The 25193-nt window shown below is 47.7% G+C and overlaps 1 protein-coding gene across 1 annotated transcript in view; it reads left to right on the top strand.

The window, feature by feature from the left end:
* ATP6V1B1 (ATPase H+ transporting V1 subunit B1) overlaps window positions 1–25097 on the top strand; it is a 66622-nt gene extending 41525 nt beyond the window's left edge. The window contains exons 5-14 of the mRNA XM_079990945.1: window positions 4292–4369; window positions 5841–5980; window positions 8583–8684; window positions 10859–10956; window positions 12452–12575; window positions 12684–12834; window positions 17203–17285; window positions 20830–20934; window positions 22629–22758; window positions 24775–25097. Coding sequence (XP_079847071.1) covers window positions 4292–4369; window positions 5841–5980; window positions 8583–8684; window positions 10859–10956; window positions 12452–12575; window positions 12684–12834; window positions 17203–17285; window positions 20830–20934; window positions 22629–22758; window positions 24775–24938 — 1175 coding nt within the window. The 3' untranslated portion in view covers window positions 24939–25097. The remainder of the gene's footprint in view (window positions 1–4291; window positions 4370–5840; window positions 5981–8582; window positions 8685–10858; window positions 10957–12451; window positions 12576–12683; window positions 12835–17202; window positions 17286–20829; window positions 20935–22628; window positions 22759–24774) is intronic.
* Window positions 25098–25193: the final 96 nt, after the last annotated feature.

Here is a 25193-nt window from a genome sequence, read left to right as displayed (position 1 = left end):
CCTTCAGGTATACTGCGCCAAAGCCATTTTGGGCTTTCAAGGTCAGCACCAACACTTTGAATGGAGCCAGTGTGGTGTAGTGGTTAAGAGCGGTAGTCTCGTAATCTGGGGAATCCGGCTGCTGGGTGACCTTGGGCCAGTCACACTTCTCTGAACAGTCTCAGCCCCACTCACCGCACAGAGTGTTTGTTGTGGGGGAGGAAGGGAAAGGAAAATGTTAGCCGCTTTGAGACTCCTTAAAGGGAGTGAAAGGTGGGATATCAAATCCAAACTCTTCTTCTGCTGCTGCTGCTCAGAAACATACTGGGAGCCAATGTCGGTATTTCAGGACCGGTGTTATATGGTCTTGGCAGCCACTCCCAGTCACCACTCTAGCTGCCGCATTCCGGATTAGTTGCAGTTTCCGGGTCACCTTCAAAGGTAGCCCCATGGAGAGCGCATGGCAGTAGTCCAAGCAGGAGATAACCAGATCATGCACCACTCTGGTGAGACAGTCAGCGGGCAGGTATGGTCTCATCCTGCGTACCAGATGGAGCTGGTAGACAGCTGCCCTGGACACAGAATTGACATGTGTCTCCATGGACAGCTGTGAGCCCAAAATGACTCCCAGGCTGCACACCTGGTCCTTCAGGGGCACAGTTACCCCATTCAGGACCAGGGAGTCCCCCACACCCGCCCGCCCCCTGTCCCCCCAAAAACAGTACTTCTGTCTTGTCAGGATTCAACCTCAATCTGTTAGCCATCATCCATCTTCTTCCTCTGCCCCCCACCGACACATTTCCTTAGGTGGCCAAATTAACCTTTTCGCCCAAAGATCCATCTTGAACATCCGCCAGACCACCTCCTCTTTATAGATTGGCTATCGGCCACCGCAGGGGAGGAATCAATACAGCTGCATTCGCCCTCCCTGCCTCCCCCTCACCAGCGAGTCCCCCCCCCCCCAACACGCAACAACTTTCTTCCGGTCCTTTAAGAGGGACGGTAGAAAAGCACTGTCCTTGTCACAGCAAATGAAGATCAATGCCAAGATGGAAATGGGAGGAAAGAGCCAGAGGACCATGAAAGGCCAGTAAGCTTGGTATTCACCACGACGCATTCTATTTGTCTTAGACACACATCACTGAAGCACAAAAAAGAAAAGGAGAGAGAGAGAGGGATAAGGGAGGAGAGAAAGAGCAGAGGGAAACCTTTGCTCAATCGAAGCACCTGCAGACGGAAAACAAGGCTGGTGTCCTGCGCTTGCAAGATCTGCAGCTTAGCCGCTCAGAGTGACACACACCATAGATGCCAAATCCCTGGGGCCCTGGGTGCCCCAGCACCCGCAAAACTCCCCATGGAGGGGCCGGCCACAAATTTTGGTGCCAGCGCCATGCACGCTGCATGGCACCATGGTCCCGGGCACCCACAGTTGTGGGGCCAAGTTGACACTCCTTCCACACATATACCTCCCAGTCTCCTTTGCACGCTCTGCTCCTGAGGTTTGTTGTTGTTAATAATAATAATAATAATAATAATAATAATAATAATAAATTTTATTTATATCGCGCCCTCCACCGGCCGAAACCAGGCTCAGGGCAGCTAACAACACTAAAGTAGTGCAACATTATAAAAACATTATAAAAATTAATTAAAATCAAAATCGATGGCAACCATAAAGTTTTGTAAAGATTGCCAAAGGAGGGAGTCAGGCTGCGCCCTGACCAAAGGCCTGGCAGAACAGCTCTGTCTTGCAGGCCCTGCGGAAAGATGTCAAGTCCTGCAGGGCCCTAGTCTCTTGTGACAGAGCGTTCCACTAGGTTGGAGCCACAGCCGAAAAAGCCCTGGCTCTAGTTGAGGCCAGCCTAACCTCTCTGTGGCCTGGGACCTTCAAGATGTTTTTATTTGAAGACCGTAAGTTCCTCTGTGGGGCATACCAGGAGAGGCGGTCCCGTAGGTGTCCTGCGCTTGCAAGTCATTTAGTCGTGTCCGACTCTTCGTGACCCCCTGGACCAGAGCACGCCAGGCACTCCTGTCTTCCACTGCCTCCCGCAGTTTGGTCAAACTCATGCTGGTAGCTTTGAGAACACTGTCCCACCATCTCGTCCTCTGTCGTCCCCTTCTCCTTGTGCCCTCAATCTTTCCCAACATCAGGGTCTTTTCCAGGGAGTCTTCTCTTCTCATGAGGTGGCCAAAGTCTTGGAGCCTCAGCTTCAGGATCTGTCCTTCCAGTGAGCATTCAGGGCTGATTTACTTCAGAATGGATGCATTTGATCTTCTTGCAGTCCATGGGACTCTCAAGAGTCTCCTCCAGCACCTGAGGATTAGGTGCAGCAAAAGCACAGGCCTGCCCAGGATGTGTCACTGCCACCATGGCATTTCTGAAACGCAGTCAGCCCCCTCTGCTGGTGGGGTAGAACTTGGCTGCTTTCTGCACAATCCTGTACAGGACTATCAGCTCACACACTGATTGATTGATTGATTGATTATTGATCCCGTTCATCAGGCTGGGTTGCCCCAGCCACTCTGGGTGGCTTACAACATATATAAAAACACAACAAAACATCAAACATTAAAAAACAGAATATCCTATACAGGCAACAAACCAACCAATCAATCAACCAATCAATCAATAGAAACCAGTAATAACAATAACAACAAAAACAACAATAATAAACCATTTACAGTTATACCCAAATTATAATAACCGCCAACCCCAGCTAAACATTTAACCAACCCCAATCTGACAAATACAAAAGAGAGGAATCAAAATTAGAACCTTTTAATACATTGTAAAACATTTTAGCCAGTTGCCCCAACCCAAGAGTTGTTCCAGCGAGGTCCCTCTGGCCTCCCAGCTCTTTTAGCTGTTTATATTTATTTATTTATTTATGTCTCCCCACCCCCTTTTCCCCTTTACTGAAGGCATCCTGCAGATAAAATAGAAACAACCAGAAACATAGGAGAAAAAGCACATTAAAAACAGTTTAATATTAATAGAATTAAAGATAGATGGATAGATGATAGATAGATAGATGATGATAGATAGATAGATAGATAGATATAGATGATAAATAGACAGATAGATAGATAGTCAAGTACTTTATTATGGTCATAGACCAGCATACGCAAACATCTAAATAAATAGCATAACAGTATGAATCTAAATGAATAATTATTAAATAAATAGGAGCAAGAACCAAACATAGATTTAAACATATACAGTGGTACCTCGGGTTAAGTACTTAATTCGTTCTAGAGGTCCGTTCTTAACCTGAAACTGTTCTTAACCTGAAGCACCACTTTAGCTAATGGGGCCTCCTGCTGCCGCTGCGCCGCTGGAGCACGATTTCTGTTCTCATCCTGAAGCAAAGTTCTTAACCTGAAGCACTATTTCTGGATTAGCGGAGTCTGTAACCTGAAGGGTATGTAACCTAAAGTATATGTAACCTGAGGTACCACTGTACATAGAATATTTAATTAAGCATAGATAATGGGTGCATAAAAGTTTATAAGAAAAATTAAAAGATCGGTTAACAGAGCTATATGGGCTTGGCTTCAGAAGTGCAGATGTAACATTATGGGTCTTCAGTTTAGGGTTGAATTGTAGCATAGACCATTCTTCATATGTATATATATGAAGGCGATGCACAAGGGATGTCTCTGCTTTCGACATTTCTCCTGGTGCAGTGAGAAAATCATATATGAAAGATCTATTGAAAGATCGTATGAAATATCTATTAAAGCATAGAATCGTAGAGTTGGAAGGATGAGGATGATGTCGTCCAGCCCACTGCAATGCAGGAATATGGATCAAACCTGCAACCTTGTCAGCACCACCAACAGCTGACGATCATTGCAGCAAAAACATCACATCACCAGCCCTTTCCTTAAAAAGAGGCAATTCCCCAAAGCCCGTTGGATAAGGCTACGGAATGGCTCTACTCTGCTGCCCACAGCTGGAGGCATAGCTGTCAACTTTTCCCTTTTCTTGCGAGGAATCCTATTCGGAATGAGGGAATTTCCCTTTAAAAAAGGGAAACATTGACAGCTATGGCTGGAGGCAGTAATCGCTTCTGAATGCTGGTTATTGGAAACCACAGAAGGAGAGTGATGGTCTTGTACTTATAGGCTTCTCGCAGGTACCCGGTTGGCCCCTGTGAGAACAGGAGGCTGGACTAGATGGGCCATTGGCCGGATCCAGCAGCCTCTCCATGTGCTCTTAGGGTGATTGATGTCCAAAGGTGATTCCTGCGCATACCTGCAGTTGTGTCTCACACCAGGCCCTCCTTCTCACACCCGTGTCTCTCCTCAGGCCGAGTCTTCAACGGTTCTGCCAAACCCATCGACAAAGGACCAACCGTTATGGCAGAAGATTTCCTGGACATTAACGGTGAGACCTGAGTCAGATCTGTGCAGGTGGGGAGGGATTTCGCTTGACCCATCCCTTCCGAAAAAGACGCTGTCAAAGGGAACTGATGAAAGCCCTGGCCTCCCTATGCTCTTAAACGGGTCTCCCATAGTGTCACGGTCATAAGTAAGGAACTCAATTTTTCCAGGCAGAGAAAACCCCCGTGGTTTTTTCTCTGTTCCCCCACATTTATTTATCTACCGGTACTTCCTTTATATCAGGCTGCTGGGGTCTCCCCACCTCTACTCCCTCCTCTCCTTTTTTGCCAACATGCCAAAATCAGTAGGGTCTTAGGGAGGGACCCAGTTCAGGCAACGAAAGCGGGTTTCAGTACCCCTGGTATAGGTAAAAGGTAAAGGGACCCCTAACCATTAGGTCCAGTCGTGACCAACTCTGGGGTTGTGGCGCTCATCTCGCTTTACTGGCCGAGGGAGCCAGCATACAGCTTCCAGGTCATGTGGCCAGCATGACTAAGCCGCTTCTGGCGAACCAGAGCAGTGCACAGAAACGCCATTTACCTTCCCGCCGGAGCGGTACCTATTTATCTACTTGCACTTCAGTGTGCTTTTGAACTGCTAGGTTGGCAGGAGCAGGGACCGAGCAATGGGAGCTCACCCCGTCGCGGGGGTTCAAACCACCGACCTTCTGATCTACAAGCCCTAGGCTCTGTGGTTTAGACTACAGCACCACCCGCGTCCCTGGTATAGGGAGCCTTTATTTATTTTTTGCATTTATACCTCAAGATGGTCTACATGGTTCTCTCCCGCCTCTTATTTAATCCCTGCAACACCCCTGTGAGGTAGATTAGGATGAGACGAAGGGCTTCTCCACATTTACCTTTGGCATTGCTCTTTCCAGTGAAGTCTGCACTTAAAAGCTTTGTGTCTGAGCTTTTGGGGTTTTGTTGTGGGGTTTTTGGGGGGCCTGAATCTTTCCCTACGAAAACCCACTCTTTAGGATTTGATCAGAACAAATGCCAATTCTTCCATTTGCTCAGATTGAGTAATAAAGAGCAGGTTTTTGCAAAGAAAGCGCCGGGACAGAAAAAAGAATGGCGTTCTCGGACACAGAGCTTTAAATCTGTGTTTGCCACTTTTAACAAGACAGGAATGGCGACTGTTTTGTGGGTCCTGCTGCATTTTTCATCAGGCTTTGAACTGGTGAGACTCCCATCGGCCCCAGCCCAGCACGTAGTTCAAAACATCTGGAGGGCACCAGGTTGGCAACTGCTGGTCTACCAACACCAGCGAGGCAGCAAAGCCTTATAGTCTCTGCTTCGATATGACCATTGCTCTCTGCTTAGTGACTAGCCCATCCCTGACTGGCCAGCTGTGATTGCTGCACTTGAGCTGCGATTCCTACACTGCGGAGGTTGGACTAGATGACCCCTGGGGGTCCCTTTCAACTCTATGATTCTATGACCCCCTCCCTCCTCCTGCCTCGTTTTCCCCAGGCCAGCCCATCAACCCGCACGGGCGCATCTACCCAGAAGAGATGATCCAGACTGGGATCTCCCCCATCGATGTCATGAACAGCATTGCCCGGGGTCAGAAGATCCCCATCTTCTCTGCCGCAGGTCTCCCCCACAATGAGGTAAGCGTATGCATCTGCGGTCTGGATCCTAAACCCTACCCCCACCCCGTTTTGTCTGGATTCTCACGTTCGTTTTTAAAATCGAAGAGCCACACGCTAGAGAATTAATGCTCTCTGGGACCAAGATCTCAGCAGGCAATTAAAAGTTGGCACGGAAGTTGCCTGCAGAATTTCCAGTGGCAGAGAGTTCTACAGTTCTCCGCCCATGACACTCAAGGTTCAGCTTCTCCTTGTTTTGAAACCAGCCTGCAGGTGATCTCATCTGGGACACAAGGGCTCAGGCGGACCCTAAGGCACCATTAACCAATGTTGCTCAGGGCTTTTTGTAAATCAATTTAAGGACCTTGGACCTGGTTCACACAGACACTCCTGTCCCTTTCCTGGTGGGAAATCTGGACCTCTGCTGACACGCCAGCCTGCCTTGCCCCACGGTGCCCTTTGACGGACTTAATAACAATAATGATAATAATAACTTTTATTTATACCCTGTTCTCCCCAGCTGGAGCCAGGCTCAGGGCAGCTAACATCAATAAAATTACAGTAAAAACATAATGGGGGGGGGACCAATTTAAAATACAGGTAAAAATGCAATTTAAAATGCAGCCTCATTTTAAAAGTAGCCCATAGATCAAGACCGTAAGGGGAGGGAAACGTAAGGGTCAGACTGAGTCCAAGCCAAAGGCCAGGAGGAACAGCTCTGTCTTGCAGGCTCTGCGGAAAGATATCAAGTCCCGCAGGGCCCTGGTCTCTTGTGACAGAGCGTTCCACCAAGTCAGGGCCAGTACTGAAAAGGCCCTGGCCCTAGTTGAAACATTGAGGCTCATCTCCGTGTGAATGCACCTGGGGGCAGGATGTGCAGCCCGTGAGAGAGACCAGGGTTCGAATCCTTGGCCACGCAGCTCACGGGGTCTCTGTATCTCCCAGCCCAGCCTACCTCACAGGATTGTTGTGGGGACTGAATGAGGAAGAGGGGAAACCATGATGCCATCCTGAGCCCCATGGAGGAAAAGGTGGGGTATATATCCAATAGATAAACGAATAAGCAGACCAGTTTCCTTGCCACAGATACACACCCAGGGAGGAAGTCAGGTGGAAACTCAGCTCTGACTAATCGGGAGTGACAGGCGAGAGTGAATATGATAAACTCAGGACCTGGAGTGTTGGACGCTCCGCTGCCTGACAGGAGAGTAACGGAGGGAGGTGGGTTGAGAGGCCAGCAAAAGCCCTTCATTTATTTATTTCGTAGAGTTGCAGAGTTGTGGGAAGGACTGCAAAGGGTCGAGCCCCGCTGCAATGTAAGAATCACAGTTTTTGGCACACAGCCTACTTTTTTCCTCCAAGGAGCTCAAGATGGCACAAAAAATGTTCTCTCTCTCCTCATTCTCCTGCAGCAGGAATGCATAGGTCTTTGTCCAAAACACAGTAATATCCAAGGCAACACAATGACCAAGTCCAACAATGCAATATCAATATGAACTCTTTATATAATCTATACAGAACATTGGACAATATGAAAAACCAAATAAACAGAGATCTTATAAATCTCTGAAAGTCACAAAATGTCCACTCTCGATGGATTCTCTTGAAAAAATAGAACCAAATAGACATAAGTCTTATATGTCTCTAAAAAGTCTTTGTAGACTATGCAAGTCTCTGAAAGAAGCAATAGGTCAGATTCTTATCTGGTGAAAACAAGCCGTAAAGCTTTGTCTTATGATGTCCAATGGTGCCAAAGTGGTGAACAGTGAACAGTGATTCCGGATATAGCCACTGTTTCGTAAAATTCTTCTTTAGTGCAGCAGAAGGATACAGAAATGCTTCATAAACTGCAAATGAATTATTGAAACAATGACCTGCTTATACATGGTAACTTACAATAACTCAAATTATTACAAACTATACGCATGAACTGGGATGTGGGTGGCGCTGTGGTCTAAACCACTGGGCCTAGGACTTGCCAATCAGAAGGTTGGCGGTTCGAATCCCCGTGACGGGGTGAGCTCCCGTTGCTTGGTCCCTGCTCCTGCCAACCTAGCAGTTCGAAAGCACGTCAAAGTGCAAGTAGATAAATAGGTCCTGCTCCGGCAGGAAGGTAAACGGCGTTTCCGTGCGCTGCTCTGGTTTGCCAGAAGCGACTTAGTCATGCTGGCCACATGACCCGGAAGCTGTACGCCGGCTCCCTCGGCCAATAAAGCAAGATGAGCGCCACAACCCCAGAGTCGGTCACAACTGGACCTAATGGTCAGGGGTCCCTTTACCTTTACCTATACACATGAACTATAATGACAATTCAATATGAAATAAAACCAAAAGTACATACCCCATCTACCGTATATGGTGAAGGGAAGTGTATAACAACAATTATCTGTGGAGCAGTGGTCATAAAGTTATGTCCAAAACACCCCAGAAACTGGGACAGAGGGTTAAAAACTCACCAGCTGATTGAGGGGTATGTGCAAGAAATGGGAGAGGAGTCGAGGAAGGTCAGGGGTGTGGGTGTGTGACATCCTTATTTTCACCTGAGGAATGTTGGAGGCTGCGCCATCTCCTCTGTTCTGTCCTTGAGACGGTAGCCTTGCCTTCCTTTTGCCTCTCCCCTCAGATCGCGGCCCAGATCTGCAGGCAAGCAGGGCTGGTGAAGAAATCCAAAGACGTCATGGATTACCATGAGGACAACTTTGCCATCGTCTTTGCCGCCATGGGGGTGAGTTTTTTGTTCCTGTTTGAGCATCATTTAGCTGTTGGTCAGCTTTCTCCCCATTCAGGTTGCACCAGAGCAGGCTGCGCTCCTTGCATTTACACATGAGGAGCCATTGGGATCTCATAGAATCATAGAATCACAGCACTGGAAGAGACCCTAAGGATCATCTAGTCCAGCCCTGTGCAATGCAGGAAAAAGAAGTTGTCCCGTCTGGGGATCAAACCAGCAACCTTGGCATTATTGGTGTAATAATAATAATAATAATAATAATAATAATAATAATAATAATTTATTTATTTATTTATTTATTTATTTATTTATTTATTTATTTATACCCCGCCCTCCCCGGCCAAGACTCAGGGCGGCTAACACCCAATATAAATACAGTAAAAACATTAAAAACAAAACGAACAGTTGGTTAAAATATAAGTTAGAATACAGTTTAAAATGCAGCTTAAAATGCAGTCTCGTTTTAGTGGTAGCCTATAGATCAAAGCCATAAGCGGAGACAATGTCAAATATCATGCTCTAGCCCGTGATGTAGGAACCTTCCTGGAGGGATGCTCGGCGGAGGCGGCAGGGCTGGTGGCGCAAGAGGCCTCCCTCTGGGAAAAGACAAGCTTCCCTGCTGCATCCTCAGGCTTTGAGCATCTCCCAGGCAGCCAGGTCAGCTAATTGGCAGCATCTTGCCCCCCCCTAGTGGACAGCCACGTCCTTGCAAGCACTTCCTTTTGGCAGCCCACCTTTGACGCTGGTCCCCAGGTCATCTTTATTGGCAGGTGGGATAAAAGAAAGTCCTTCCTCCCGCAGCGCATAGTTTAAACTATGGAACTCGCTGCCACCGGAGGCAGGGATCGCCAGCAACTTGGATGGCTCTGAAAGAGGACAAGGCAAATTCATGGAGGAAGAGATGACTATTGATAGCTGCTAATTGTGATGTCTATGCTCTGCCCTCCACCTGAGGCAGAATGGAATTATTATTATTATTATTATTATTATTAAGGATATTTAGCCGCATGTTGATGGAGGGAGGTTTTCCTCAACTGCTCTTGTGGATGTGATTTTATAAGACTCAGAAGTGTGGGAATGTTCAGGGATGCAGGAGAGGATATATTGTCTGATTATAGCCTTTCCAACTTGTGTTAACAAGTTCCCCAATTTAGCAGAGTAACAGTCCCCTTTTTAAACTCGCAGCGGATGCGTTTGCTCAGGCTCGCTAAAGCCTCTATAATAACTGTCCTGGTATTTTCCCCTTATTCCCTCATAAAAGATAAGACACGACACAGTCTTCTATAAAAGTATAAAAAGAATTTACTCACATTCTGTTCACAGTCGGATCCCAGAAGGCAGACTTATCTTAGAAAAGTAACATATACCTGGAAACTATCTCATAAGGAGACAATCCCTTTGTCCTCTCTTGGCTGGAGGCCAAAAGAACATCTTTGGCTAAGCAGATGTTGTGAATGACCAGAGGAACTCTCCATTTAACTTTCCATTTGAAAATGCTGTTTGACAATATTAAAGGAAGAAAACAAAGCTAGCCTATTTTCTGGCTAAACACAGAAGTACCGTACTTATTTGTGCCAACCCAGCGTACATTTGCTGACTGGCTAAAAGGGTTTGTAATTTTGCTAAGACCTGGAAACAAAATTATATATATAAGGGCTGTTGCCATCCAAAGACAGATAATGTCTTGGTCACAGTCCTCTGTTATTCTGACTGATCTTGGATGTCAATTTATATTTGCAGTGCTGTTCTGGAATGTTGGCTGCTTGGGCAGTCGGAAATCCTTACAAATTTGTTGGTTTGTAGGTTTTTGAAATGGGTCTTTAAATGCCTGAACTGGCTCTAGCTGTCTTTGACTAAAACCTTCACCACTCTGGTTACAGGTAGGTAGCCAGGTTGGTCTGCCGTAGTCGAAACAAAATAAAATAAAAATAAAAATTCCTTCCAGTAGCACCTTAGAGACCAACTAAGTTTGTTATTGGTATGAGCTTTCGTGTGCAGGTATATGAAGAAGTGTCTATGCACACGAAAGCTCATACCAATAACAAACTTTGCTGGTCCCTAAAGTGCTACTGGAGGGAATTTATTTTATTTTATTTTATTATTTTGTTTCTTCACCAATCTGGTTTGTGCTGCAAACTACAAGTCAGTCTCTGTTCCGTTGCTGGCAGGTAAACATGGAGACTGCCCGCTTCTTCAAGTCGGACTTTGAGGAGAACGGCTCCATGGAGAACGTCTGCCTCTTTCTGAACCTGGCCAACGACCCCACGTGAGTTTGTTGTAAACTGCTTTGGGGTTTTCTTACAATCAAGCCTAGTTATCTCCCGCTTGGACTACTGCAATGTGCTCTACGTGGGGCTACCTTTGAAGGTGACTCGGAAACTACAACTAATCCAGAATGCGGCAGCTAGACTGGTGACTGGGGGCGGCCGCCGAGACCACATAACACCGAACTTGAAAGACCTACATTGGCTCCCAGTACGTTTCCGAGCACAATTCAAAGTGCTGGTGTTGACCTTTAAAGCCCTAAACGGCCTCAGCCCAGTAGAACTGAAGGAGCGTCTCCACCCCCATCGTTCTGCCGGAACGCTGAGGTCCAGCACCGAGGGCCTTCTGGCGGTTCCCTCATTGCGAGAAGCAAAGCTACAGGTAACCAGGCAGAGGGCCTTCTCGGTAGTGGCGCCTGCCCTGTGGAATGCCCTCCCATCAGATGTCAAAGCGATAAATAACTACCTGACATTCAGAAGACATCTTAAGGCAGCCCTGTTCAGGGAAGTTTTTAATCTGTGATATTTTAGTGTATTTTTGGTTTTTATGGAAGCCGCCCAGAGTGGCTGGGGAAACCCATCCAGATGGGCGGGGTACAAATAATAAATTATTATTATTATTATTGTATAAACTTAATGAAATAAATACACGAATCAGAACAGCCTGGCAGCACCCCTGATTAAATCACGGTCCAGCCTGGGGGTTTCTGTGAGTTCAGTGGAAGACAACCCAAGCAGCAGCTTGTGGGAATGAAGGAGCCTCTTCCCAGAGTGCAGGTGTGCTTCTCCCACCTGCAGGCAGCACCTGTGCATCAGCTGATACCACTTCTCCGCCCATCCATGCAACAGCGCACAGGGGCCTCGTGGGCTTTTGTGGCACAGGACATGTCAGGCAAGGAGTAATTTTTGCATGCAAAAACCCACTACTTATTGTAGTGGTGTGTGCAGATAATGGCTACAGAGCCCTGCAATGAAGACCCTTCTAGTGTCCCTATTTTCCAGGAACAGTCAGATTTACAGAAGCTGTCCTGGTTTCTGATCTGATCCCAAAATGTCCCGCTTTCCCTTAGGGTGGCCCTATTTTCATTGGATAAATGTAGGAGGGTATGGAATAGAACATCTTTATTTTCATTGGAGAAATGTTGGAGGGTATGGAATAGAACATCCTTATTTTCATTGGAGAAATGTTGGAGGGTATGGAATAGAACATCTTTATTTTCATTTGAGAAAGGTAGGAGGGTATGGAATAGAACATCTTTAACCTTCTGATCAGCAAGTCCTAGGCTCTGTGGTTTAACCCACAGCACCACCCGCGTCCCTTCAGGGTATGGAATAGCACACCCTTATTTTCATTGGAGAAATGTTGCGATGTCCTATTTTCATCAGAGAACTGTTGGGGGGTATGTAGTAAGGAGAAGACTTGGGCAAGACTGGATGTTCGGCTTGCAAGGCTCAGCACTCCAGACCCCCGTGCTGACACCTCCCTCATTCCCACAGGATTGAGCGCATCATCACCCCACGCCTGGCCCTGACCACGGCCGAGTTCCTCGCCTACCAATGCGAGAAGCACGTCCTTGTGATCTTGACGGACATGAGCTCCTACGCTGAGGCGCTGCGCGAGGTCAGAGGGGCACCCCGCGGCTCAGAGAGGGTGTGGGCTGTGGCACCTAACATGGCAGGGAATGGACCCCCTCTCTGTGCCCCATAATTCACCCCTTTTTCCCCACAGGTCTCGGCTGCCAGGGAGGAAGTCCCCGGGCGCAGAGGCTTCCCAGGATACATGTATACTGACCTGGCGACCATCTACGAGAGAGCCGGGCGCGTGGAGGGCAGGAACGGCTCCATCACTCAGATCCCCATTCTGACCATGCCCAATGATGGTGAGCGGGGAGGGGGCACTGGGAAAAGGCTCAGGGAAAGCCTGGGCCACTGACTTCTATGGGGAAAGTGGTTTGGGGAAAAAGTCCAGCAGCAACAGCAGCTGGGAGTGAGGAGTGGCTGACAAGGGGGAAGGGAGGAAGGCAAATTTTACTGGGAGTCTATGCCCCCCCCCAAAAAAAGCACACACACACTGTGGGAATGTTCAAGGAGGTAGGAGAGGATATATTGCTTAATTATATCCTTCCCAACTTGTGTTAACAAGTTCTACAATTTAGCAGAGTAACATCCCCCTTTTTAAACTTGTACAGCGGATAACGTCTTTGCCAGGCTTGTGTAAGCCTCTAAAATAAGTTTCCATGGTAATTCCCCTTTATTCCCTCATAAAAAGATAGACACGGCACAGTCTTGTATAAAAGTATATGAAATAGTTTACTCACATTCTGTTCACAAATGGATCCCAGAAGGCAGACTTAAGTTATAATATTAATAATAATAATTTATTATTTATTCCCCAGCCACCCTGGGCGGCTTCCAACAAAGTATTAAAATACAGTGGTCTGTTAAACATTAAAAGCTTCCCTAAACAGATGCCTTCTGATGTCTTCTAAAAGTCTGGTAGTTGTTCTTCTCTTTGACATCTGGTGGGAGGGTGTTCCACAGGTCGGGCACCACTACTGAGAAGGCCCTCTGCCTGGTTCCATGTAACTTGCCTCCTTGCAGCGAGGGAACAGCCAAAAGGCCCTCAGCACTGGACCTCAGTGTCCGGGCAGAACAATGGGGGTTACAAAATATATACACCTTGAATCTATCCCATAAGGAGATAGTCCCTTTGTCCTCTCTTGGCTGGAAGCTAAGAGAGCATCTCAGGCTAAGGAGATGTTGCTTCTTCAAGGAATGAACTTAGAAAGAGATATGGGTGCCTCCACTGAGGTATTTTGTTACCTGCACAGGTAAGGTCATGCCCACCTCTGGTCACATGCAGAGGAAGTCTGTCCCAGCCCAGGAGGAAACAGGAAGTTCTGACTGGCTGGTCCAGACACCCCCTTTTTATGTCCATGCTAGGAATGTTGTATTTGACTGCTCTGTGTTCACATCCCACATACACTCCAACTTGAGATCAGTTGATCTGCAAGATTGCCCAATCCCATATATGCCCGCTGGTCTGCTTCGATCGGCAGAACTGGAAATGTTACAGGTGCCACGCAACACCTGCTCCACGTTGGTAAGAAATCAACCTTTTAATGTGGCAGCACCTGCACTTTGGAACTCCCTGCTGATTGACATTAGGCAGATGTCTTTGCTGTACTCTTTTTGGCACCTGCTAAAAGCTTTTTTGGTGCTTTTTTATGCTTTTGAATTCTGGTGCTGGAGGAGACTCTTGAGAGTCCCATGGACTGCAAGAAGATCCAACCTCTCCATTCTTAAGGGAATCAGCCCTGAGTGCTCACTGGAAGGACAGATCCTGAAGCTGAGGCTCCAAGACTTTGGCCACCTCATGAGAAGAGAAGACACCCTGGAAAAGACCCTGATGTTGGGAAAGATGGAGGGCACTAGGAGAAAGGGACGACAGAGGACGAGATGGTTGGACAACATTCTCAAAGCTACCAGCATGAGTTTGACCAAACTGCAGGAGGCAGTGGAAGACAGGAGTGCCTGGTGTGCTCTGGTCCAGGGGGTCACGAAGAGTCGGACACGACTAAACAACTAAACAACAACAACAACAAAAAGCTTTTTGGGGAGCTTTAGATGTTTAGAAAGCTGGTACAAGTTTAAATCCGTTTTTAGCCTATTGTTGTTTAAACTTTTAGAAAGTTTTCTGTGATCTTCGCTCAGGAGGTGGCCCACAACATCTCTGCATCAAAAGTCGACGCTGAATCTCAAAGGCCTTCTGCACTGCTTCCTGTATTCCTTGCATGGAATTTTATTGCATTGCAACCTGAAGTCTGTGGGATGCAAATTGCAGTAGGATGAAATGTGATGTAAGGGACACAAGAAGCAACAGAAACAGGATTAAAACCATGCAGCACAGTTGATTACAGTTGCCACTGCAGAGTGAAAAATCATTTGGTGGTTTGCTGAGACCCTCAGCATTTTTCAAGTGGTCCAGTGGGGTCGGTTGGATTGTGGAGCGTTGCTTGAAAGCCTCCTGCAAACAAACTTCCCAGTTCAAGGCACTGCTGGCTGAGAAACCACAGCCTCGCCAAACACTTCAACTGTCTCAGCCCATTCAAGTTTAGACCACCTTCCTGGCCACAGCTCAGCGGCTGCCTTAGCTTTTTAAAGGAAAGGGAACTGTTTCAATTTGAGCAGGGATCAAGGAGAAGCAAGCGATAAAAAGCAAATTTTAGTTCCTCATACAGTCTTCCACACATCCTCTCGGTTCCTTTGGTGAAATCAGTCATCATCGGGGTTGAAAGGTACCTTAGGATGAAATCTGTAGGTATTTATTTCTGCAGGGGAAGAAGTGAGACAGGGAGGGGCATTTGAAATAATGGGGAAGATGTGGGAGGATAAGATAGAGATGAGTGTTTCTAAAAGTCACACACACCCTTGTAAAATATAGCGGGTGGGAGGTGTTTCTGAATGTTGGGGATGATGTTAAGAGTCTTAAAATATGAGGTAAGTATTTGCAAACAGAGGTAAGTTAAGGCTCAGGTATCCTTGAGGAATACAGAGCTCTCCTTGGACTTGTCAGTTGTGGGGAAGTTTCCTAATTCAGGTGGATATGCAAGATGGGGATTTATTTTGGGGGCACTGGGAAGGGGAGAATGGCATAGAGACCCTCCAGGTAGAGGAGGGAGAAAGGTTGTTTTCTGCTGCTCCAGAGAAGCGGACACGGAGCAATGGCTCCAAACTACAAGAAAGAAGATTCCACCTAAACATTAGGAAGAACTTCCTGACAGTAAGAGCTGTTTGACAGTGGAATTTGCTGCCAAGGAGTGTGGTGGAGTCTCCTTCTTTGGAGGTCTTTAAGCAGAGGCTTGACAACCACATGTCAGGAGTGCTCTGATGGTGTTTCCTGCTTGGCAGGGGGTTGGACTCGATGGCCCTTGTGGTCTCTTCCAACTCTATGATTCTATGATTCTAGGTGTCTTTTTTTAATTGTGCATTCATGATGGTTTCATAAAATCATAGAATTGGGAGGGGTTCCCCAGGGGTCATCTAGTCCAACACCCTGCAATACACGAATCCCATACGAAGATCCCATACCTTTTTCTACCACAAATGCCATGTTTCTTTGTTCTGCTTTGGTTGTGCCAGAACGCACAAGTAAAACAGTCAGAGCTGTTTGAAACTGGAACAGACGCCCTCATTGTGGGAATGTTCAGGGATGGAGGAGAGGATATATTGTCTGATTATAGCCTTTCCAACTTGTGTAAACAAGTTCACAATTTAGCAGAGTAACATTCCCCCTTTTTAAGCTCACAGCGGATGCGTTTGCTCAGGCTCGCTAAAGCCTCTATAATAACTGTTCTGGTATTTTCCCCTTATTCCCTCATAAAAGATAAGACACGACACAGTCTTCTATAAAAGTATAAAAAGAGTTTACTCACATTCTGTTCACAGTCGGATCCCAGAAGGCAGACTTAGCTTAGAAAAGTAACATACACCTGGAAACTATCTCATAAGGAGACAGTCCCTTTGTCCTCTCTTGGCTGGAGGTCAAGAGAGCATCTTCAGCTAAGCAGATGTTGCTTATTCGACTCATGTAGTCAAAAAGAGAGTGAGATGGCGGCCAGTCCTATGCTTTTGTTACCTGCACAGGTGAGGCCACGCCCACCTCTAGTCACATGCAGAGGAAGTTTGTCCGGGCCCAGAAGGAAACAGGAAGTTGACCTACTGGCTGGACAAACATTCCTCCCCATGTGTAAACATGTTCGCTCTAGGAATGTTGTACTTGACAGCTCTTGTGTTTCACATCCCACACTCATAAGGTCTCTCCTTCCTTGGAGGTTTCTAAGCAGAGGTTGGACGGCCATCTGTCCTGTATGCTTTAGCTGAGATTCCTGCACAGCAGGGGGTTGGACTAGATGACCCTCGGGGTTCCCTTCAAACTCTGCTATTCTGTGATTCTCAGTGCCCCTCCAGATGGCAATCATGCAGTGATCCCTGGAGGAGCCTTGCAGAACTGACAAAGCAGAAGGGTGTGTGGATGGTTCAGGGCAAAACCCAATGCCTATGCGCTGCTGTTGCATCAGTTCCATGTTGCATGTTTTATGTTGCATCAGTTGCACTTGCAAAAAAAACAGCATCACACATGCCTGAAGGGACCCCTAGTGAGAAACCAGATTAGCCCAGGGAACGGAGAATTCACTTGCAATGTTAGCAGGGCCAGCGGCTAATCTACCTGCTTCCCCCCCTTACAGATATCACTCACCCCATTCCTGACTTGACCGGATTCATCACCGAAGGGCAGATTTATGTGGACAGGCAGCTCCACAATAGACAGGTAGGTTTACCTGGGGCTTCCCTTTCCCCTTTGATCCTCACCTCTGCCTGTGGTTCCATCCTTGCAAAGGAAAAGGAAGTGGACATATTGGGGATGCTTCCTCCACTGAGTCGGCTGCTGTAGAAAGGACACCTCCTTGGAAAGAGGTTGACATTGTTGATGCTCATGCCATATAGTGGTAACAAAAATTAGCGGTAGGGAAAGGCTTGTGGGAGATGTCTTGAAGGTGCAGACCCAGAATATGCCCCTAATCCTTCTGAGTTATAGAGTCCATTCAAGTAAGGAGAAGGAGAAGGTTCTCTGTGCTCTTGACTAGTCTAGGGGTGAGACTGTAACTGGGCTGCTGTGAGGGCTTGAGCTTTTCAAACTTTGGTCTGGACTACTTCTTGCTGACGCGGGGGGCGCTGTGGGTTAAACCACAGAGCCTAGGACTTGCCGATCAGAAGGACGGCGGTTCGAATCCCCGCGACAGGGTGAGCTCCCGTCTTTCGGTCCCCGCTCCTGCCAACCTAGCAGTTCGAAAGCACGTCAAAGTGCAAGTAGATAAATAGGTACCGCTCCGGCGGGAAGGTAAACGGTGTTTCCGTGCGCTGCTCTTGTTCACCAGAAGTGGCTTAGCCACATGACCCAGAAGCTGTACGCCGGCTCCCTCGACCAAGAAAGCGAGATGAGCACTGCAACCCCAGAGTCGGTCACGACTGGACCTAATGGTCAGGGGTCCCTTTACCTTTACCTTTACCTTTACCTTTACCTTTACTTCTTGCTGAGGGGCTCAGTGTGGTAGAAGACTGGATAGGTGAGTGGGCAATGTAACTTGGCCTCTCAATCCTATAAGCCTTCAGGTAATCTTCAAGGATGGGCGGTCGGATTGGGTAGACAATACAAGGATATTAAGGCTTTTCAGGACTACAATTTTTTCTCAAGTCTTTTTCTTGAGTATGTGGATAAATGTGGCTATAAAGTAAGTCCTTTCCTTTGAAGTGAACATATTGAACATAGGGCATTGCTTCCCCTGCTAAGGAGTCACTAATAATAATAATAATAATAATTTATTATTTATACCCCGCCCATCTGGCTGGGTTTCCCCAGCCACTCTAGGAAACTCCCTGCGAGTTTCTGGGAACTGCTCTGAGACCTCCAGGTATAGGGCAGTATAAATTTTCAGTTAATAATAATAATAATAATAATGTCTTCCTAAAGAACTTTTTCTCCTGCTGTTTCAGCTAAGGGCTCTTCCACACCTCGGTTTAATGTGGATTTGGGACCCTTTGTGGATTTTGAACCCTCAGCCCATGCGTTGTTCACCTCCTGTTTTCCCATGCTGTCTCCTCCCTGAATCCAGAAAACCCCTGTCCTCTTTAATTTTGTTTCTTAAAAAAAATATTAAAAAATAATTTTTAGTTTTCCATTTTACAACAAATACATGGTTACTGAAATCATCTCACTATCCATGACTTCCCTTCCACACTTTCTGTGTTTCGTTAATATTTCCCCTGTTCAACTGCATATGCAAAATGCTCCTTTACAATTTTATTTTCATCTTGTTTCATTTTCTTAAACTTTCTATGCTTTGGTTATTCTAGTCCTCCTAGCATTTTATGATGTTTACAGGAATTATTCATGTATTCCACTTCCCGTTCTTTCTTAAAAATCTCCTTCTCTTGGTCTCGAACTCTGCTTGTTATCGGAATTACTGCTTCCTTCCATAAATTCCGAACAAGAGAGTTACATTGATTGTCGGCAAGATTCCCTGCGAGCCAGTGGTGGTACAGTGAGGTTTTGCCCCCTCCCCTAACAAAAACCCTAGCTAAGCCCATGGTGTCAGACTAGGATCTGCGTTCAAATCCACAGTCAGCCAGGAAAGGTCACCGGGTGTGACTTCGGGCTGGTTGCTGCCCCTCAGCCTAACCTACTTCACAGGAACAAAATAAAAAGCACCTTAGAGACCAACTAAGTTTGTTCTTGGTATGAGCTTTCATGTGCATGCACACTTCTTCAGATACACTGAAACAGAAGTCACCAGACCCTTATATATAGTGAGAGGGTGGGGAGGGGTATTACTCAGAAGGGTGGTGGGAATGGGTGATTGGCAGATAGCTGTGATGAGCCTGTTGACGACTGTTAACTACAATTGGTCTTACAGGGAAAAGCAAGGGGTGGCTAAAAATCGCTTTATCATGTTTAATGAGATAAGAATCCATTATCTCTATTCAGACCAGGTCTCTCCATGGTTTTAAGTTTGGTAATAAGTTGCAATTCAGCAACTTCTCTTTCCAGTCTATTTCTGAAATTCTTTTGTAATAAGACAGCTGCTTTGAGATCTTGTATTGAATGTCCTGGGAAATTGAAGTGCTTTCCTACTGGTTTCTCCATGTTGTGATTCCTGATGTGAGATTTATGTCCATTTATCCTTTGCCGTGGGACACGGGTGGCACTGTGGGTTAAACCACAGTGCCTAGGACTTGCCGATCAGAAGGTCGGCGGTTCGAATCCCCGCGACAGGGTGAGCTCCTGTTGCTCGGTCCCTGCTCCTGCCAACCTAGCAGTTCAAAAGCACCTCAAAGTGCAAGTAGATAAATAGGTACCGCTCCGGCAGGAAGGTAAACGGCGTTTCCGTGTGCTGCTCTGGTTCGCCAGAAGCGGCTTAGTCATGCTGGCCACATGACCCGGAAGCTGTACGCCGGCTCCCTCGGCCAGTAAAGCCAGATGAGCGCTGCAACCCCAGAGTCGGCCACGACTGGACCTAATGGTAAGGGGTCCCTTTACCTTTACCTATCCTTTGGCATAGGGTTTGGCCAGTTTGTCCAATATAGAGAGCTGAAGGGCACTGTTGGCATTTGATGTTGTTGGGGCCAGCAATGGTGTTGTCCAGGTGTATGTGGCCGCAAAGTTGGCCTACCTCATAGGGTTGTGATGGAGATCAGGGCTGTCAAGCATATGCGGCACCGGGGTGCAAAGATCTGCCCGGTGCCGCCCCCCCCAGGTTGCCCAGTCCTAGGTGTGCAGGAGGGCGGAGCCGGCCAGCCACCTCAGCATCTTGCTGGCTCAGTCGTCCCCCGAACTCGTGGCGCAGAGCCGCCTGCAGCAGAAGAACCCGCTGTGGCACTCTGACCAACAGACGGGCTCTTCCCCGGACTCAACTCTCGGGCCCTAGACTCTCGGCCCGGCGCCCCTGAGAGCCTGGTGCCAGAGTGCCCTGCACCCCTAGCACTTATGGGTAAGACGGCCCTGGTGGGGATTAATCAGGAGGAGGACCACGTACACCAATTTGAACCCCTTGCAGCAAAGGTGGGTCATAAATGCAAATAAATAGAGAATTTCCAGATTTAAGGAGGAGAATGTGTGGGGCAGAAGAGCTGGAGAAGTACGCCGCACAGGCAAGGAGGAATTCAAGGAGGCACAGGGGGTCCTGGGATCTACCCTTAAGCCAAGAAATGGGAGGGCCCTTAGGCTAAACACACACACACACACACACACACACACACACACACACAGAGTGTATTTCCAAAAACCAGAGATGCCCGCCTGCTTTCTCTTGCCACAGATCTACCCTCCCATCAATGTCCTCCCGTCCCTCTCCCGTCTGATGAAGTCGGCCATCGGGGAAGGCATGACCAGGAAGGACCACGGAGACGTCTCCAATCAGCTGGTGAGTGTTTGAGCCTCCGCGGAAAAGGGTCTTCCATTTCAGGAGTCTTTTGGACCCCTCAACTGCCAGGGTTTGGGGTTAGGTGACCCGTGGGAACCCAGCACTAAACTTCTATGATTCTATGCCTGCTGGAAAGCTACAAGCAGGATTCGAACACAAGACCACCTCTCCCCTCCTGTGGTTTCTAGCAACTGGGATTCAGAAGCATTCCTGCCTCAAACGGCAGAGTGTGATAGCGCATAGCCATCGAGAGCGACAAATATTGTTGCCACCCGAGGTTCCAGGCTCTTACCTGGAGTCCGTGTTTTCTTTCAGAAATGAGGCTGTTGTAAACAAAAATCTACCCTTTTCCCCTTATGGGGTATCCAAGAGCCCACATAGAGTCCTTACGTAGGTTCCCTATTGGTAGGAGAAAATAACAGAGGCCAACCAGAGAATATTGAGAAGCAAAGCAGCTAGTAAGCCTGATCTTTAGTGATCTGTTGCAACAGGGTGCTCCCCTCACCACACGCAGGAAAGGAGGAGGACCCAGAACAAAGGTGTGCCCCCCCTTATATAGACATTTTAAATTCCCTGCTCTGGAGCTCAAGACCACCCCTCCATACATCATACATACATCACAGAAAGGGGTGGTCTACAACAGAAATCTGAGTGCGTTGTTTACCTCCTGTCTGGCAGGTCACCTGTTAATGCTTACTCGATTGGATACCCTGGGGAGCCTGGCCAGTCTTTTGTAATGACAAATACTTAGTTCCTGAGCCAGCTCACAGGCTCACCCTATTCATACACAGGCATATCCTTAAGACAGGATTTGTGAAGGAAAAGACAATGGGGAGTCTTTTCCATTTTCCTTTAACTTTGCAGAGAAAACATTTGGTCAGTTTGGGAGTCAAAATGGCTTAATGGCTGTTTTCCTGTGCTGCTTCAGACATGTGGGTTATATATTTATGTACGTGTTTGCTTGGTACATTTATGAACATTTATTATATATTTAAGACCTTAAAAGTCTTATCACAAGGCACAGCAGAGACTGTGGAGTCTTTATGATATACACATATCCATATCCATATTTATGCATATATACAACCTGATGGAGGGGCTCACATCATTGACACCCCCAAATAGTCTTGCTTTTCCCATCGCCGCAGCCCAGGATTCAAAACAGGCTCCAAAACTTCTGAGCTTTTCTCCAACTTGCTGACTTTTACAGACGGGAACCTTTCTGCAGAAACCCAGTCCTAAATTATCTCTGAAACTCTGACCTAATCTAACTCTGAGCTGAAGGAAAGGTCCATCTCCCTGGTGAGATTCCTAATTGCTGGTCGTTCTCCTTAATAGTCCACCCCAAGTGATCTCCTGAACACAGAAATCCAGACTTGCTTGATTTTAATATGCTAAATCCAGTGTCTGGCACGCAGGCATTAAGAAGGGCAGTCCAGGCACCCCACAAACATGTAGAAAACCCCACAAATAAGAACCCCGTGACTAAATTCACAAGATGCCTTGATGCAGAGGGTGGATTTCGTGCATCTACGATGCCCATGTTTTTTTAAAAAAAACCACACACCTTTATAGCTAAGACTTCAGAGCTTCTTTTTGAGGGTGGTTCTGGGGTTTTCCTGGCTGCCTCGGAGTCAGGGCGCTTGTCTCGGGCAGGACCCTGACTCATGCCCTCCGTGTGGTTTCCCGCACAGTACGCCTGCTATGCCATCGGCAAGGATGTGCAAGCCATGAAGGCCGTGGTCGGTGAGGAAGCCCTGTCAGCTGATGACCTCCTCTTCTTGGAGTTTCTGCAGAAGTTCGAGAAGCAGTTCATTGCACAAGGTAGGCGGGGGATGGAGGTGGCCGGGAAGCGCTGACCTGGGAGGGACAAAGTTTGTCCTCGCTCGGCACAGAGGCAGGAAAAAGCACTGTGGCCTTAGAGCAGGCAGAGGGGAACTCAGGACAAATGGGGTCCTCCAGGTATCTCCAGCTGGCCCCAGGCCATTTCCCTTCCCCCAGGATGAAGCCCCTGTTGCCCCTGCTTTGCATCCTCCTTGAAAGTTTCTGCAGAGCTGGAACGTGCCTCTGGACTTGGTTAATGCCTCTTGCTTGTCTGGAAGGAGAAAGAAGCTAGCTCTCTCTCTCTCTCTCTCTCTCTCTCTCTCTCTCTCTCTCGTGCGTTGGAATCTAGACACATATAAAAAATGTTGTGAAAATGCTTTTCTTAAAAAGCGTTTTGAAAAATATATTGAATTTGCCCTAAACTCATCATTGCCATCTAGTGTCACATTTGTAAAGGGAAAGGTACCCCTGGCCATTAGGTCCAGTCACGAACGACTCTGGGGTTGCGCACTCATCTCGCTTTATTGGCCGAGGGAGCCAGCGTTTGTCCGCAGACAGTTTTTTTCGGGTCATGTGACCAGCATGACTAAGCCACTTCTGGCGAACCAGAGCAGCGCACGGAAACGCTGTTTACCTTCCCCCCAGAGCGGTACCTATTTATCTACTTGCACTTTGAGGTTCTTTTGAACTGCTAGGTTGGCAGGAGCAGGGACCGGGCAACGGGAGCTCACCCCGTCGCGGTGATTTGAACCGCCAACCTTCTGATCGGCAAGTCCTAGGCTCAGTGGTTTAACTCAGTGGTTTAACCCGCGTCCCTGTCACATTTGTATAACACGCTTAAAACACACTTAAAACGTTATATTTGTAGCTATATAGCTGAGTCCCAGGTGTTTAAGCAACCTTACTGTGCAAAAAGTAGCATGATTGATTGATTGATTGATTGATTCCCCAGCTACTCTGGGCGGCTTTGAACAGAACATTAAAAACAGAATAGAACTTAAACATTAAAAACTTCCCTAAACATCTGTTGCTCCTCCCACTTTTTCCTCTGGTCCCGACCACCACTGCCATGCAGCCCCTGGGAGGCTACTCAGAAGGAAATGTGGCTTATCTGTAGCTTATGGGATGATCAAGAGGACAGGTTATAACCAGGCCACGTACATCCTGTACAGTAAATGCACCTGGAGCCCTTCTCTGCCTCACTCAGATCTTAAATGTGTAGTGTTGCCTCTAAACCATCACCTTTTTCTTTTCCTTGTTTTGAATGTGCAATATTAAATGTCTTGGACTGGCTGGATGCAGAAGAACGTAGGAGGCACCAGCTGAGGAACCCCAGATGAAGCCCCCCAAGGGGTCCCATTGAGGCTCCCATCCTTTGTGTGTGGGTGCAAATGCACATGGGTTTGCGTGCCAAACTGGGTCTTTGACCCAGGTGAAATAAAGCCTAGTTTCGCCCCTGCCCAAGGGAAGAAGGCTCAGAGCCCAGGGATTGGTGGTGGGACAACAGTGAGTGGTCAGAGGGAGAAGAGGGAGAAGATTGGGAAGAGGAGGTGTCAAAAGCTGGAGAGGTAACAGCGCTCTGTGAGCAGGGAGAGTCGGTGGCAGAGAACAGTCCAGACTCAGAGGCAGAAGCTGAAGCAGGAGAGGAGGGAGACCGAGAGGCAGAGAGGAGTCTGGCTGAGGAAGACTCACGGGTGTCTCCCCCTCCTGCTGAGACCAGCTCCCATCCCTGCTGGTCTCCCAGGACCAGAAGAGGCATGAAAAGGGTGAAGGAGAGGTTAGCTGCAGGCAGGCACAGTCTCTGATTGCCTGGGGGAAACCCTGGAGAGGAGGAGACTAAGATGACTGTGGGAAGTCTCATGGGGGCAAGACCTGCTGGAGATGAGGGGCTGTGCTCATTAGGCCTGACTCTCTGGTGCTTTTGCTCATCAAGAGTTAATTCCAGCTTGCTTGCTGGCAATTTACTGCTGGCTGGCTCCTGTCCTTAACCCACCAGCGATGTTGGTTTTCTCCCAGGCGCCTACGAAAACAGGACCGTATTTGAGTCGCTCGACATTGGCTGGCAGCTACTGCGGATCTTCCCCAAAGAGCTGCTGAAACGGATCCCGGAGAATATCCTGGCAGAGTACTACCCCCGGGAGGCCAGAGGGGCCGAGGGCTCCTCCAACACAGCCCTCTGAGCCTCAGGGCTTGTCCATGGTGGGGCGCAACCCACTTAACTGACATGGCGGTGGGTGGGGTGCCTGGTCCAAGGCTTTGGGGACATTCACACATCACCTCCAGAAAATGGAATATGAGCCTGGATGTACTCACACCCTTTTATTGCCGTGAAATAATCAGTTGTCATTGCTGTCCTGATTCAAAATAAAAGTGTCTACCCAAATCTTGAAATTTTTATTTTTAGAAGCCTTTCTCAGGTTGCTTCCTCAAAATCA

Source organism: Podarcis cretensis (assembly GCF_951804945.1).
Source record: "Podarcis cretensis genome assembly, chromosome: 9".
Lineage (NCBI taxonomy): Eukaryota > Metazoa > Chordata > Lepidosauria > Squamata > Lacertidae > Podarcis > Podarcis cretensis.
The sequence above is the reverse complement of the archived record's forward strand: the minus strand, read 5'-3'. Positions and strand labels throughout refer to the sequence as shown.